The 15,612-nt window shown below is 42.7% G+C and overlaps 1 protein-coding gene across 2 annotated transcripts; it reads right to left on the bottom strand.

Moving 5' to 3' along the window:
- Window positions 1–247: 247 nt before the first annotated feature.
- Window positions 248–14,002, bottom strand: DAGLB (diacylglycerol lipase beta). Of its 2 annotated transcripts, XM_065684343.1 has the most exons (15): window positions 13,776–14,002; window positions 13,022–13,173; window positions 10,786–10,960; window positions 9,886–10,147; window positions 8,610–8,735; window positions 7,520–7,647; window positions 6,458–6,584; window positions 6,003–6,086; window positions 5,486–5,563; window positions 5,009–5,089; window positions 4,786–4,913; window positions 4,247–4,315; window positions 4,078–4,150; window positions 2,855–3,108; window positions 248–1,483 (listed from the first exon to the last, which is right to left on the bottom strand). In XM_065684343.1, exons 1-15 carry the CDS (start codon window positions 13,868–13,870, stop codon window positions 1,291–1,293), a joined length of 2,025 nt encoding a protein of 674 aa, XP_065540415.1. In that variant the 5' UTR covers window positions 13,871–14,002; the 3' UTR covers window positions 248–1,290. The 2 variants fall into 2 exon arrangements, with proteins under 2 accessions (XP_065540415.1, XP_065540416.1); XM_065684344.1 differs by lacking the exons at window positions 13,022–13,173; window positions 13,776–14,002 and adding an exon at window positions 11,975–12,149.
- Window positions 14,003–15,612: the final 1,610 nt, after the last annotated feature.

Raw genomic sequence — 15,612 nt, 5'->3', positions numbered from 1 at the left:
TAAAAGCCTCGCATTTTAACTTTTTAAAGTTACAGCTGTGCTCTTGCAAGTCAGGGCAGGAGCCTGCTGTGCTCCTGCTCCCTCCAGGGGCACTGGGGGTGACTGCAGTATCCTGCTTGAGGAGGAATCACGTGTTTGGCCTTCACTGGTGGTGGTGCCTTACCTTGCTGCACAGCCTCTAGCTCTGGACAGCTCTAAACTAGTAACTGTCATCTCACACCAGCATACCTGAATGTAATAAGACAAGTTTTTAGAGTGCATTTTATTTAGTCTCCATATAAAGTATCACAGCAAGAACAGCCACGCAGTTTTCTCAAACACATCATATTAATTTTAATTTTTTTCTTTTAAATAAGAACTACTGCTGAGCCTTAAAAAAAGTTTAAAATGGTTGCACACTTAGAAACAAGGAATCCACTTAAAATTATAAGTGGTTATATATTTTTGGCAGAATTGGGATCAGTGCTCTCAGGAGTCAGAGCTAGTAACTAAGATGATGCCACTAGCTAAGATGAATAAAGGGTTGGGAGTTTTAAATCTTCTCATTAAGTAGTCCTAATAGGGGTTAGTTTAAAATCAATAAAAGTAGTTATGTGGCTCAACAACTACAAACAGATAAAAGAATATTGCACACATAACGTCCAAGCAGCATTTAACACCCCCTGCCCCTGGGTGCTACCACAATCAGTAAGAACAATAGTGCAATCAACGAGAACCACCCAGCGGGGCTGCCTGTCTCACCACACCCTGTGCACCCCCACCTGCCACAGACCTGCCCGCTTACCCCCTGCCAGCTGCTGCGCTGGGGCAGACGCTCGTGCCCTGTGGGACTGCTGTCGCTGAGCTCCCTCCATACCGCACCTCCAGGCTCCGCACAGGCTGGTCTCAGGCAGTGGCAGGATGGGACTGAAGCAGAACTGGATTTTTCACCATTTTTAAGGTCTGGCAGGGCTCTGGCCTCACCCACAGGCTGAGCTGCCTGCACACACACGCTTGCTCTGGTTGAGTACTCAGCTGGCACTTTGGCTCTGGTGCTCCAGCATCCACAGGCTCAGCTGGGACGTGTCAGACCATCATGGTTTGTAAAAGCTCAACCTTCAGCGCAAGTGCAGACTGCTTTAACCAGCCTCCTGCCATGCAAGGTCACTGCGCAACCCAGGGCATGAAGACCCTTGTTTATTTTATGCAATGTGAGAAAAAAGTTCTGAAATCCACACGGGTATGAAAGTGGAATGGTCCCTGAATACCTGAAGTGTGCAGTGAAAACCCCCTCACCTTGGTGAACTATGGCTACACCACATTGGTATTATATTCTCGTGCCTGACAAGAAATACATGATCTGTGTTCCTGAGACAAACTGTTCAGTGCTTTGAGCACAACATCTGGCATGTGGTCTGTTATCATCTTGGGACTTATTAAAATGCTGCTGAAGACTGCTTCGTTTGACCATCTCGCCGTGTATTTAATATCTGAAGAGCACCACCTAAAACAAAACACACCACAAATAAAACAGCTCAGCCTGTTGGATCTGGTGCCAGTGCCAGGTCTGGAACTGGCAACCTCTAGGCTTCAGCCCTCCAGCACACAGCTGGAAATGCTGCCATTACCTGGCCTGAAGGCAGAACACCACCAAATTACACAGTGAAAGGACAGTGAACAGGGAAAGAACTGAGCAAATCATCCCACCCACAGAAACACAGGCTACAGCCTAAGCAAAGGGTGTGAGCAGTTAAGCACTGCACAGCCACATAATTAATGCCAAATCTAGGGAGTAAGTCACAGATGTACCAGTAGGAGACTGAACACTGGATTTAGTGCTGCACATATGATGTATTTAGGATTTTATTTTACAGAACAATACATGATAGGGGCTTTTGTGTGCTAGTCCAATTGAGAAAAAACATGACCAACTGTTGTGTTGTGGAGTAAATAAAGGATAGGAAATGAACTTAAAGTAAATCAGAAGAGCAGCCATGGAGGAAACCTGCCAGGTCACAGGTGTTAAGGTATCTAACTTGTAAAACCAGTACTAAAATTGTTCAACAGCAAAGATATGAAACAACATAAATAAAATCCTGATCTACTGAACTGGGAGGAAAAAAAGGTAGATTTCTTCTCCAGCCCTTTTCTCTTTTTTTTCCCTTTGGTAGAATGGTTTTGTGCAACTTACTTCTGTTTCAGAGTGAAACAGGAGAGGACATCAAGTGCAGTCTAGCTTGTGGGCTGGTTCAGATTGCTTTGTCTAAAACAACCTAACATCAACAAACACCACTGCCCCAACCCACAATCCTCACCCTCCCAGCAGTTTCAGCTTTCCTGCTTTGTCCCACCTTTGCATCCACAAAAAAGCAGGCAAGAACAGGAAAGCAGAGGCTGCATGGGCACACTGGTTACTGTGGGGCTGGACCCCTCCTGTCTGGCTGGGCCAGTATTATGGGCACTATTTTGCCTCCTTCTCATCACCAATATTCCAGTGACTACTCAGCAACAAGGTATTTTGTGATCACTTCATTATTACCAGGACATAAGACTGCAAGATCTGCAGCCTGGGGCAGGAACTGCAGCATGCCAAAGCTGAGCTGAACAGTCTGTTTAAAATCACCACCTGAGCATGTGCATATACGGGCAAAGAAAGGCACATGGGCACAAAGAGGAACGGTTTCCAGGGCTTGAAGTGAAATCGAAAGCAGCAAGGAGGCACAAAATGAAAACTGAAAGGACGGCTAATGACTGATAACCAAAGATGGGTACTGGAGATGCAGATGAGACGCAGAGCTGGAAACATGAACTTTGAAAGTGAGAAGCAGCTTTAAGTAGATTTTAGGCAAACAGGACAGTGGTATTTGTTACTCACCTCCTAGAGCTGGATTCTTCTACAATATGGATAATCTTGCCAGGAAGATACAGACGAGGATACTGTGGTGGTGAATTGAGGTGTGGTTCATCCTCAAGGGTGTTGTATGAAGGTGACCGATGAACCATTAAGCTCTCCTCAGCTAGAAGTGGCTGGGTGAGGGCATCTTGGTTTCTACCATCCAGTTCAGTTGGGAAGTTATCTGGGTCTCCTCCGAAGACTTCATACCAGCACCCATGCAGCAAGATCTGGTACTGAATTCAGACAGAAACAGTCAAATTGAGGTTTGGCAACTCTTCAACTAACTTACTCCAGTTGGGCGCTTGCACGCACATCACCTGAAACTACAGTCCGAAGATTAAAAATGACTGCATGCACATGCTCCCCTAACTTTCTGGCTGATAAAACCTTCTTACTGGATTTTCCCCACAGTAGTATCTATTTCAGCAATAGCTAACCCAAGCCACTAGTAACATGACCGAAAACATTACATTCTTCACCAGTTGAATTACTCAGTGTGGATTCAGCTCTGCAGATGCAGGTTTTCTTGTACCTGTAACTTCTAACTGTCCATTATCTTATTCTGTATTTACAACATCACCTGGGTTCTTTACATGACTCCTCATCCTGGGATCACATGGACATCCCCTGGGTACAGCAGGTTTAGCTTTAGATGTTCAGAAGTGGCAGTTTAGAATCTTTAAGCCACTCCTCTATATCTCCACTATCACCTGCCTCACACCACAATGATTCAGCACCTTCAAGACTCTGTTTCTTACTAACAGCGAAAAGAAGAGGTAAGCAATTAACACTGTGACAGAGAAATATTTGCTTTCCAAATGAATTCTGAAGGTAAAATTTAGGTAAACCCACTACTGATACTAAATGGTTATTAGAGTAAAATATCTTACTTATTTTGAATCATTTTAGCTGGTTTGTTTTTTTCATTTTTTTAGGTTTCCTTATCAACAGAACTAGCAAACAGGTAATTTTGGGCCTTGGAAGTTGTGCACAGCTATCTTCCAGGTCTTGCTGAATCTTAATTTCTGACAAGACAGCTTTATAGGATAAGAGACTAAAACAAATGTCACTGAATTAAGAAACAAACAATTCTGTTCCAAACCCTCACCATTAAGATCAAATATACACCGTCACTTCATTAAAGGTGGGGCTGAACCGAGGTAGCAATTCCCCTGACTTCAACCAGAAGTACATTTAGTTACCTTGGGTCTGTTGCAGTTTGCCACAATTCTCACTATTCGCTTCTTTAAATCCTCCATGTTGGGCATACTTAACCTGTTTAAACACAGAGAACAAGATAAAGCCAAGCCTGCCATCCTCTGCAATCTAACATATGCCTGAAAGAGCAATTTAAAAGTATTTCCATCTCACCTTGCCACAAGGTCCTTTCCAACAATGACTGAAACAATGAAGCGCTTTGTGTAATCTGCAAGTGATTTGCTTTAACAAAAAAGAGACACATTTTAGATACACTAAAGGTATGCACAATTCAGTTTTATGATGATAAATTATAATTCAATAAAAACACAATTATGAAGCAACAGCAGCAGCATCTGCAGCCAGGTCTTCAATACGCTTTCAGATCTACCTGCTACAGATGACAGAGTAACTTCAGTGCTGATTATAATGGTATGTGTAGATGTTACAGGCCAAGGTAGATGAATCAGGTGATCACTTTAAATTAAAACTCTAATTATACTACCTGAAAATACACAAAATTCACTAGATACATTTCACTCTGTGATATTCCCCCAAGAACTCAACTGTAACTCAGGACGGAGCATATCCAGTTCTAGTGGAGAATATATAAACAAACTCTGAACAGAGAGTTATCATGTAATGGATTTGTCAACTACTTTGAAAACATTTTTACATCTGAGACACAGAACCAAGTCATGCAAGTCTCCTACCTTAACAGTCCTCCTGGGGGAGAAAAGGCATAACACCTTAATGTTGGGAAAGAGTTCCTGAGCATGATCGCCAGTATAGAAGCTGTTCCACCACCCAAACTGTGACCAACTATCACAAGTTTATATTCCTATAGACAGAGAGAGAAGACTGAAGCATAAACAGACACAGAAAAAGCTATGTGTAATTTTTGTGTCAAACCAAATTATTTAGAAGATAACTTACTGGAGCAATTGTGAAAGCCTGGTTTAAAATTCCATCATTTATTAGCTTTTGATAGATGTAGTTTGCAGCTTGAGTTATTCCCTACAAGACAGCATTCGAAGTTAGAAGGATGTATCTAATCTGAAGTGTGAGACATATATACTTCAAATACAACACCATCACAGAGCAACTTTCCTTTTGTAAAGCTGATCTTCTCTTTCTCATGCTCCTGACAAAGGTCTAGTTACAACCAAATGATCTTATATGTAATGGCTAAAAAAGTTTTTAGAATATTTAAGAAGGACATGGAATCTGACAAGAGGATTACAAATTCTACCTTGCAGTTCCAGAGGCAGTATGTGATGCCACAACCAAGTCACTGAAATAATTTTGCAATCCAGCTCACAAGATTATTCCTGTGTTTAACTAAAGGATCCCAGGTGCTCACAGATTCCTTACTGCTGAGATAATCTATCCATAGCCACAGACTGCACACACCTTATGCACAAAGCCATTCTCTAGAACATCCTCCAGTGTCAAGTCTTCACAGTCTGCCGACAGATCAGTGAGAATGTCCTGCGAATAACACAGCTTTCGTCAGACCTCACTGCAGGGCTTTGTGGCTCATGCTCTGCTTGCCAGCACTGTCACAGGGACATCAACAGCCTGACTTACACGTGTGTAAGCAACAGAACACAGTCCACCATAAAGCACCACCCAAGCAAATACAGCCATCACAGTCCTGATTTCAGCAACTATTTCCAAGCTGCAAACACAAGCATTACAAATGTACCTCTGCTTACAGAGGAATTACCACCACCCACCCTTCACACTCTCTTCCAGTGGCACAGGAATATTACCCATCCAAGGACAGGAGGGCTTACAACTTAAGCCTGGAAGACTCACACCTGTGAGTGAGTTATTCTTAAATGTGCTAGTGTAAGACAATTTCCTCTTGTTACTGGGAGTTCACCCATTTCTATAAAGCTGATTATTTCTATCAGATGGATAATACCTCAAAAGACAAGGTTCCTCTCACTGCAACCACAATAGCTTCTTTTTTGTGATCCAAAGCAACAAAAAATGGAATCTCATAGATCTGGAGAGGAATAAATGTAATAATTAAAGACACCAAGTTTTTGTAAGAGTAAGCATTTGTTCTCACCTCCTGAAAAGTCTCTTTCTGAGCTCTCCATTGTGTTATGGAAAGAAGCTGACTTACTTTCTTATCACATTACCTTAAGTGCCTTTTTTGCAATACTGACACAGATTTATGTCAATGATTTTGTGGCTGTTCCTTTAGAAAAACAAACAAATGCAAAACCAGAACCAAAAGTTTCAGGGCCTGTTTTCATTTGGCTTTGATTCTCACACCTTATAAATGCTAAAGGCAAACTAGAAACTTCACCCATTGCTTTCCCTGAATTAATCACTAAGTGTTTTTGCTGAATGCCTGTCCAGACTGTTTACCTTGTTATGAAAACTGATATGAATGAAGTCTCTGTACTGCAGTCCTGTTATTCTTAGGATGGATCCAAAGTGAAAGTTATGACGATCACTGCCAGTTATATCAGAATCTGTTGTTCTATTTCTGCAACTAACAAACACACAGAAGAGAAAAACTTTCATGCTCCAATTTTTTATGCTTCCTTTCAAGGAATCAAACTTAGTTACTTTTGCAAAAAGATTTCTGCCAGGAATCAAAAGCTCCTTTTGGTTTGGTTTCGCAATAGTACCATTAGCTTGATACAGGATGTTACCTCTGCCCACCAACCTGGTTTTGCCTGAGCAGCATGCAACACATTTTAAGTTCAAGGACTGGCAAACACACTATTGCTACAAGACTATCAGCAGAGCAAACAATGCAATAAGAAAAGAATTCTTAAGACTACAGGCCAATGACAGAAAATACAAACAACCAAAAAGGAAATTCAAAACAAGTTCTGTACATCAGGCTTATCTCTTGTATCCATCTTACTATGTGGTGATTTTTTTCCAAGTCATTTATATTTCAGTATGTTGTATTTCTATTTCACATTTCTAATTAGGAGAATCATGGTTACAGTCACAATTGTCAGTGGTCACTAAAATATACAGTAATCCTACATAGCATTACACATACTTCAATATGACTATACTTTTTTTTTGAGTAAAGGAGGCAAGGGGAATAAAATAGAGGCTGGAGGGACAGGCAACTTCTGCTAACGCCTTCAAGACAGGGAGAAATGTTGATACACTTTTATTTCTGCATATACATGCGTGTCCAAAAAGCAGCTCTAAAAAGCTGCATTTTAAAGCGTTTGGTTTAATTCCGATTAAAAAAACAAGCTAACCTGTTTCTGAGGGTGGAAAGATGCTGGAATTTTGTTTCTAAGGAATCTGTGAAAGATAACTCTACCAGTCAAGCTCATGTACTCCCATGAGCAATATAATTTAATGCCACAAAAATACTGCTATTGAAACTATCTTATTTCTGCTAATGCTAGCTAAATAAAAGGAAACTATGTGTTTTAAGCTCTTGATCAAACCTACCAGTCACCATTGAGCTTACAGAGCGCAGTAAATGGGTTGGTGTATACGTAGTAGGGCCAGCCATAAGCAGCTGCAGCAAACAGCATATAGTGAGCAGCATTCTCCAGTTCAGCATCCAAATCATCTGTCTGAAAGGACACAGGGAAAGAAAAGGAAAGAGAGAGAGGAAGAAAGGTGTGTTAGGCAGCCCCAGAATAAAACCTGAACACAGACTAATGGAAATGAAGCCCCAGTGAAATACACACTATCCAAAAGGAAAACCTTGAGGTCAAGGAGGAACTAAAAATAGCCACTCATATTCTGGGAAAAAGTCTGTGTTTGTTTACATGGCTATTCAGCTCAGGAATCTCGAGATGCTCCCATTAAATCTGTTTCTTCCAGTACTTACGCACTGATAAGCTCAATACTGAAAACAACATTCACTCCAAGTATGTTACTTAAGGATGTCAAAAGAACAACTAAAGAGTCTGTGGCAGATCTCTTTGGCAAAGACTTTTACAGCATGATCCCATCATACTGGCTGGATTCAAAGGGAAGTTGACAGTAATTCACTGCTTGAACTGGAATTATATACTTCTATGAAACACACGCCAAAAGAAGATAAAATAATTTACAAAGGCATTTTACTATAGAAGACTAGCAAAAATCAATTAACAAACTGTAACCCAGCATCTGCAAACATTTTAAAGATGCTACTTTTGTTTCTTACTTTGTCTTGTTATTTGCAGCAAGCATAATTTAAACAGACCATAATACTAAAAGACTAGCTTTTCAGTTCTATGCAAATAGTACTAAATATGAAATTTTTGCTGTTCCCTTTCTCTCCTGGCTCTTCAACAATGATCACCTGTCCTAAATGGTTCTTTTTTGCTGTTAATTCCCCATTAGTTAAGCAAAAGCAGACAAATATTTTGATTGCATACTCACCAAGATGTTTTCACTGCATTTATTAATAATTTAAATTGTGGATTTTTATAGTAGTGTTTAATTTTCTTAAAAAACCCCAAAAAACCACCAAGAACTGCATTTCAATTTGACCTGGCACCATCTCCTAGAGTAATTACCAGAGGCTGCAAAAACCCTATCATACCACAAGAGATGATGGAGAATGACACAGGACTTCTTCAGGCTCTTTTGGGCAACTTTCCATTTTATCCTGCTCTTGGTGGAGCAGGGTCAAACCAGCTGCTATGTCACTTGGCACCAGATCAGTGTCCTGTACAAAGAAATGAAAGAGTGCTTAAAACCATCCCACATCTCAACATGGCAAAACCACCTCACAGGAAAATGCACATGGAATTGTATTTCTTCAGTTTATAAATAAATACAATTCACTCAGAGGCAATGTGCACTGAAAACACAAGTCACAGCAGCATCCAATCTCCCATCCCTTCTGTACATACTGGATATTTTCTTCAGTGAGACTGATGATTTCTACCCATGATTTTCATCACTTAACAAAATACCAAGTAAAAGGTATTTTTTTTCAGCTCAGGACATACTCAGCCATACAGCAAGTGTTACTGATCACTGTTCTATATCACTGTGTAGAACACTGTGTAGAACTGATCACCCTGTGTGAAAAGTCCTCTACACTGAGAACAACTGAGAGGGATTTTACACAGCAGAAGGCTGAAGGGTTTATATTGAACTATCTGGGTCAGACATCTCGCCACAGTACTCACACCCTTTACCCTGTAAGCCACTGAGTAGGCTGTTGCTATAATCCACATGCCCAAGTACTGCTTAATAAACAAAAACTACTAGTCTTGAAATCATGGACAGAATTCAAAGTCAACACTGAACTAAGACTTCCCAAGCAGTAAGTGACACAAATTTGAGCTGAATCAACATGATGCAGACTCCAATTTGGCAGATGCTGTTGCAAAAAAGCAGCTTCCTGCATGTGCATGCTGTAGTCTGGCACGTGCTCAAAGTGGCTTAGAATGGAAAGACTGCCAAAATGTACTGTGGGGCTCATTCTTTAACAGTCAGAAAGCGGTAAGATTATTTGTCATAAATATGACTCCTTACTCATCATCAATAGGAAAAATGCCTGGACCTTCACAAGTTGAGGAAAATAAACTCACCCTTGTTCTCCTGACTAGATAGGTATCTAAGAAGAAAGAATACTCTTTTCCCACAGCCCTTCATGCTTGTAAAGGGAGAGAAACCTTTGTTAAAGAGAGGGGAAAATCGGTGTATGAAAAACACTGTATGAGAATCACCTTTAATTTTCTAACTGACATATGCAAAGCCTGATTTGAAGGCACAGGGACCTCTGACTGACCAAAGGCACCAAAGTGTTGCAAGGTCTGCAAATTCAGTTAGTCAAAAGAGAACATAAATAAAGCTTTCCATCTTACCGAAAAGTAGGTGCGGAAGAGCTCTGCAATACTTGTAAAAGCCACTCGATGGTCATCATCTTGCACAATGCAGCAGCACAGTAACCTGATTCTTTTTTCCCAGACCCTGGTGGCAGTGTTCTTCACATTGTACAGCAACTGCCCTGACTGACTGCTCTCCAGGTTCCGATTGACACTATTGGTGAGGTAAAATGTCTTTTTCCCCCCAAGTGGATCAAAGACGATTACAACTCCAATGATTGTAAAGATGATGATAACCCAGCTGCAAAACAGAAGGAAGTGCGATAAAAAGGCTGTGAAACCAGATACTGGCAAGAAAACACAACTGTAGATCTTGACAGACAGAAAACTAATTTGGGTATAAAATATTGCATGAACACCATCTGCTACTGTCTTAAGGGTGCATGCTTTGTTATCAGCTTTCAATCCACCAGGCACGTGAACAAGGCTGCCAGTTTATTTCACACAGGGCACCAAACTCAAAACCACAGCCCTGTGCTTTGGAAACAGCAACCCAGAGGTGTGAAGGCTCCATTTTTCACTACCAGTGATATAGCTACTACCCTCTTCACATTTATCCAGCTTTCTACATTCGCATCTATCCTTCTTACTCTTTCTGATCTTCACCTCCTTTCCTTTACTCTAGCCGTTGCTCTCTCTCAAGGCAAGTAGCTAAAGCTGGTTTAGGGAAGGGTACCCACTCATTCTAGCTGTCTAGATTTAAAAATTCTTCTCCTTTTACAATGAAAACTCTTCTATCAGAAACCACAATAATTTACAAGGTATCAAAGTCTCCCACTGCTGGAAAAGCCTTCAATAAACACGTACAAACACCACATCAGCAGTATTTTCCATTTCATATACACTATCAAGCTCTGATCTGCGGGAAGGAACCTTTACCTTGCAATAACTGTCCCCATGATGACATTTATCACAGTCTTCTCACACTGCACACTGCTGTCTGACACCCATACAGCTCCTACAACAGCCCAGATGAATTCAGGAAAATAGAGAAGTAGGCGAGTATAAAGTAGCTTGGGAAGTGATTTTCTTGGGCCTGGATTAGAAATTGTTCCTGAAATCACAGAGAGAATTTAAAACAAAAACCGTTTATGACCACATCTTAAGTATACAAAATCCTACCTGAATATCTGAGCTTTCCAGAAAGTAAGAAATTTAACTGAAAATACAAAGTATTTTTATAGTCTATGCAAAGTTATTACTGAAGCTGAGAAAAGAAAAACGTTTATCTATGTGGTTCTTTCGATCTCTTCTACTAATGCCTAAAAGTTACTCTCTAGGCAGAAGCAGCTCCGCAGTGAATGTGAGGCAGCAGTGCTGTGCCCAGCATACACCGAAGTGGCACGCTTGGAGTGCTGGCTCATGTACAGTTCCTTTTGACTTCTGGTGTCTGCTTTTATTATTATTCTATTTAGGTTTCAGTTGCCTGAGTATTTCATTTCAGATGCTGTTTTGCTGGGCCACAATATACTTATGCCAGGGCACTAAATAATATATTAATTTACATTTTTATTTGGCAGAATGAAAGTAGGACCATTACCAGCAGAAATACTTCTTAGACTATTTTCTGTATCGGCTGTTAATAACAACCTCTTCCTTTTAGTACTCCCAGGCAATAACAAAGGGAGTAATTTTTGGCCAGCTCAGCTCCTTAAACCACTTTGTTGATCACAGGGTAGTGAGAGGGTGGGTATGTGTGCTCATGTGTAGGCAGGATAATTTGTAAAGGCTTAAACCAGAGCAGAACAAAAGCGACCAATTGTAAAGCTGTGGTTCACATCCAGTGACAAAGCTGTTTAAAAATCCCTTGATCCAGTGGTAATTTATTCCCATTCCCAGATTGTTGCTTGTAACACAGCAGCATGGTTGCTTACAGAGACACAATCAGACAGAGCTGTGATTCCTGAAAACAACTTCTTTCCTTTCCCAGCACTACAACCCGGTGTATGAGTTCTCCAGTCAGGTTCACCACTTCCATCACTAATGCCCTCATCAGTGCAGTGCAAGGGGTCATGCAAGAACCACTGCTCCCAAACCCCCATATTATAATCAGGCCAAGACGTCTCACCATTAATTTTCTCGGAAATTCAGTCTCAGAATTCTTCCATGTCTTAGTTCTAATGGCCTTGTAGCTGTACTTATACACCAAACGAGCCTCTTTTCTCACTGCTATTTACAGTTACTTCTCCCGCCTCCTCAACTTTGATATAAGTATCATAGCTTGGCTAATCCTCCTTTCCCTCCTCTGGAAACTGTAGGAAAACCAGTGGTTAGATTCAAGGCCAGGATTATCATCCACGTCCCTGCTCTGTCATAGTTTCTCTTCATGCTTCTTCCCACTTAAATAATTTAAATACTTTTATTTACAGTGTGTTGTGAGAACCAATATATTAGAAATTGTGGGGTCTTGTCTGTTACTGCAGAGACCACACACGTATTTTGATTTAATCTCATCTCGATAATGAGCTGCCTCACCAGGAAAAAAAGCTCCCTACCATTTTTTAGCTCAAAATGAACCATTTCTACAAATGACTGAAATTGCACTGCATTCCTTACTCTTCACTTACTTGTAGTGAATGTTTAGCCGCTCACTTCAAGCTGTAAATTGTGTTCTATTTAACAGTACTTGCTGAGTTACTTGTACTATGACATTCACACAGATTCCTTTCCTATGTGTGTTCTCCCCCCGGTTTCACTGCAGCTACTGATCTTTAACAAGTCATGACAATATCTGCCTATGCAAAGCAAAGCTAACATGACATTTTGAATGAGAAAATTATTTTGGATAATTTCCCCTGAATTCCTGTTGGAGAGGCTGAACGGTGTTCCATCTGAGGTCGTGTATTAATGGTGAATGCAAAGGAAGGCTTCAAGGTGCTTTGATGACAGTGAATGTATCACCATTAACTGCACTAACCTGTTGTGTCCACTTATGTTAGATTCCTAACAGAGGCAAAACTATTACAGGAAATACATTGATACTGACAGTTTCTCAAGTTTGACTACCATTAAAGAACTTGAATTTTGTTTCATTTTTAATGTCAACCACAGATTAAAAAGGCATATATGCTACAATCCTGATAGATTATATTGATATAAACTATTAACTATTTACCTTGCATACTGACGTATACAAGAGCAGATAACGCACATATTATAGCACCCAGGAGAACGAGGAGGACAAGCAAGTAGCTGTGCAGCAATCCTCCCCCGGGACAGTTAAACCGCCCCTTGTGAACCGCATAAAGAGCAAGAATTCCAATCCACCTACAGGAAAGTGAGATAACAGAGTTATAGTTGGAACCGTACACACTGCACAGCGATCACCTGATAAAGTCTTCATCTTGATGACAGCATCCCACAAACATTAACAGAAAGGGAGTTGTTATATTAGGAATCTGTCGGGATGAAAGGCCTAAAGGGATGCTCAGCAGTAATTACAACAGAACAGAAGTCGCTGCAGACCGAGAAACAGACTCTCTGTGGTGCGCGACCCACTGCTGCAGGTGCCAGAGAACCTGGGCTGATCTCGACAAAGGAAGGAATCGCCGTATTAACTCTGGCAGGACGAAACCACGTTCACACCAGTCACGGCTTAAACACAACCCAGCAGTTACGCTTCCGCGCACAGCACACACGCGGTAACGCCGCGCTGGGCGGTTACGTCAGCCCAGGGGCTCTACCCCCAGCCGCCGCGTCCTCCGCGCCGACCCACGCCGCAGGTGACAGAGACGACGCTGCAGCTGACAGACCAGCGCCGCCGCCGGGCCTCAGGCGGAGGAGCCTGCAGCGGGGAAGCGGCCGGCAAGCGGCCACTGAGGCTGCCCCAGCCCCGCAGGCGGAGGTAGCGGCCGCGCGCGCCGCCTTACCACAGCAGCCTGACGAAGAGCTCGAAAGCCCCCGGGAGGACGAAGTCGTCGCTGCCGATGGCCCAGCGCCTGCCGAACACCACCAGCCCCGGCATGCCGCCGCCGCCGCGTCAGGGGCACCCGGGCACCTGCACCGGCCCCTCGCCCCGGGCCCGCAATATCCGGCCTCCCGCAGGCCACACCGCCCCCTCGGGGCAAGCGCGACTTCACGAGAGAGCGACGTCATGACGCACCGCGCGACGCCCCACATTGTCCGGCGGACGTAGCCCACCGCAAACTCGATTGGGCCAGGCCGCGCATGCGCTCTGGGAAGACCCACCTTTCCCGCAGCCGGCCCCGCCCGCGGCGCATGTGCAGAGCGCCCGGAGGGCCCGGCCGAGCGCGGCGCTGAGGGGCAGGCGGTGGGACGGGCAGGGGCGGGGTGTCGGGCGGTGAGGGATTAGCTGGCGGGCGGCACCTCCACCACCGCGGGGCCCAAGCACCACAGCCTCGGCACGGGGGAGGGCAGGGAGCTGGGCGGCTTTAGAGGCCCCGCTGCCTTCTCCCTCAAGCTCCTTCCGCACAGTGGTGAGGACAGCGCAGCTGAATTCAGGTACAAAGACAACAGTGTGGAAGAAAATAACGTACCGTGAGCCTGAAGGGTTCTCTCACACGAACAGGCACTCACCTTGTACAGCCCTCTGGCTACAGCTCAGATCAGGCTCTTGTATTTCAGCACAGGGACAGACCTTGGTTTCAAGCAACTACGATCAGCAATGAGACACTGGTATCTCCAGGCTACAAAGGAACTGCACCACCTTGGCACACACACTCTACAAATAAAAACTATTCAAATGTGGGGTTAGGATAACCATCACTAATTACAGGGATAATGATGGTAAACAAGTTACAGAAGATAAATAATTTATTGAAAATAAAACCGACCACAAAAAATACCCACTTCACCTGCACCAGGCTGGAGCTTAAGCTATTGCAAGACAGTGACCATCGCTTCATCCCATGACAATGCCCCTCACAGCCTTAAAGAATTTGTATTTCAATATAGCAAACACTGACATTAAGCAGCTCATCCTTGCTGCAACTTCTCATCTTGTCTCAGTCCAATAGGAAACTGTAATTCACAAGTATATGTATTAAAAAAAAAAGACTCCAAAACATTTTCACCATTTCATAAAGTGTTTATTGAGGATGGTAACACAGGATAAATCATGCAACAGCTCAGTAAAAAAAGGGAATCATTTAAAGGATAAAGAATGGAAACTGGTGCTGCTGATTTTGAGAAGTTTATAAAAAAATTATTAATTGTCCAAAAGTGACATCAAAAACCACATGAAGCTGAACATGGAAGTTGCTTATAAAGCATTCATTAAAAAGAAAACTTAGATACTGTTTAAAATTATCACCTACAGATTACTGTAATCAGCAACTTATACGTCTCCCATTTGTATAGCTGTAATGGTATAGCCAGGCTGCATGTCTCAGATATTTAACCTTCTGTTCCTGAACAAAGAGCACAGTCACACACATTTGCCACTGAGCAACACAACCAACCCCATCTCTTATCCTTCATGACCTGTGCTGCCGAGTGCATTCATTATTGGGATTGCCTTCCCAAAGATCATGGCGAAACAGGAATGGGTCCGTCCTTGTGGTCTCCAGAGATTTCCTTACTGCCCTCTTGCCATCAGCTTGTTTCAGGAGGGGAACAAGTAGAAAATGGGACTGCCCCCCTTCTGGCACCAACATTTATTTTAAATAAGGAACCCCATGTCAGCAGATGGCACAAAGACTGGGCACCAGCACATCACATCAACATCGGTGGTTTCAGATTTAGAGT

This window comes from Lathamus discolor, chromosome 6 (assembly GCF_037157495.1).
Source record: "Lathamus discolor isolate bLatDis1 chromosome 6, bLatDis1.hap1, whole genome shotgun sequence".
Taxonomy (NCBI): Eukaryota; Metazoa; Chordata; class Aves; order Psittaciformes; family Psittacidae; genus Lathamus; species Lathamus discolor.
Note: the sequence above shows the minus strand (reverse complement) of the source record. Positions and strands in the feature narration are given on the sequence as shown.

Bases quoted from the DNA above. Each gene is read 5' to 3' on its own strand.
- DAGLB (XM_065684343.1), bottom strand. From the start codon at position 13,870: ATGCCGGGGCTGGTGGTGTTCGGCAGGCGCTGGGCCATCGGCAGCGAC. The intron at 5,090-5,485 runs GTGTGTGCAGTC...GCTGTCTTGTAG, and splicing joins AGAATGGCTTTGTGCATAAG to GGAATAACTCAAGCTGCAAA. The intron at 1,484-2,854 runs GTGAGTAACAAA...GTTTTGTTTTAG, and splicing joins GAAGAATCCAGCTCTAGGAG to GTGGTGCTCTTCAGATATTA.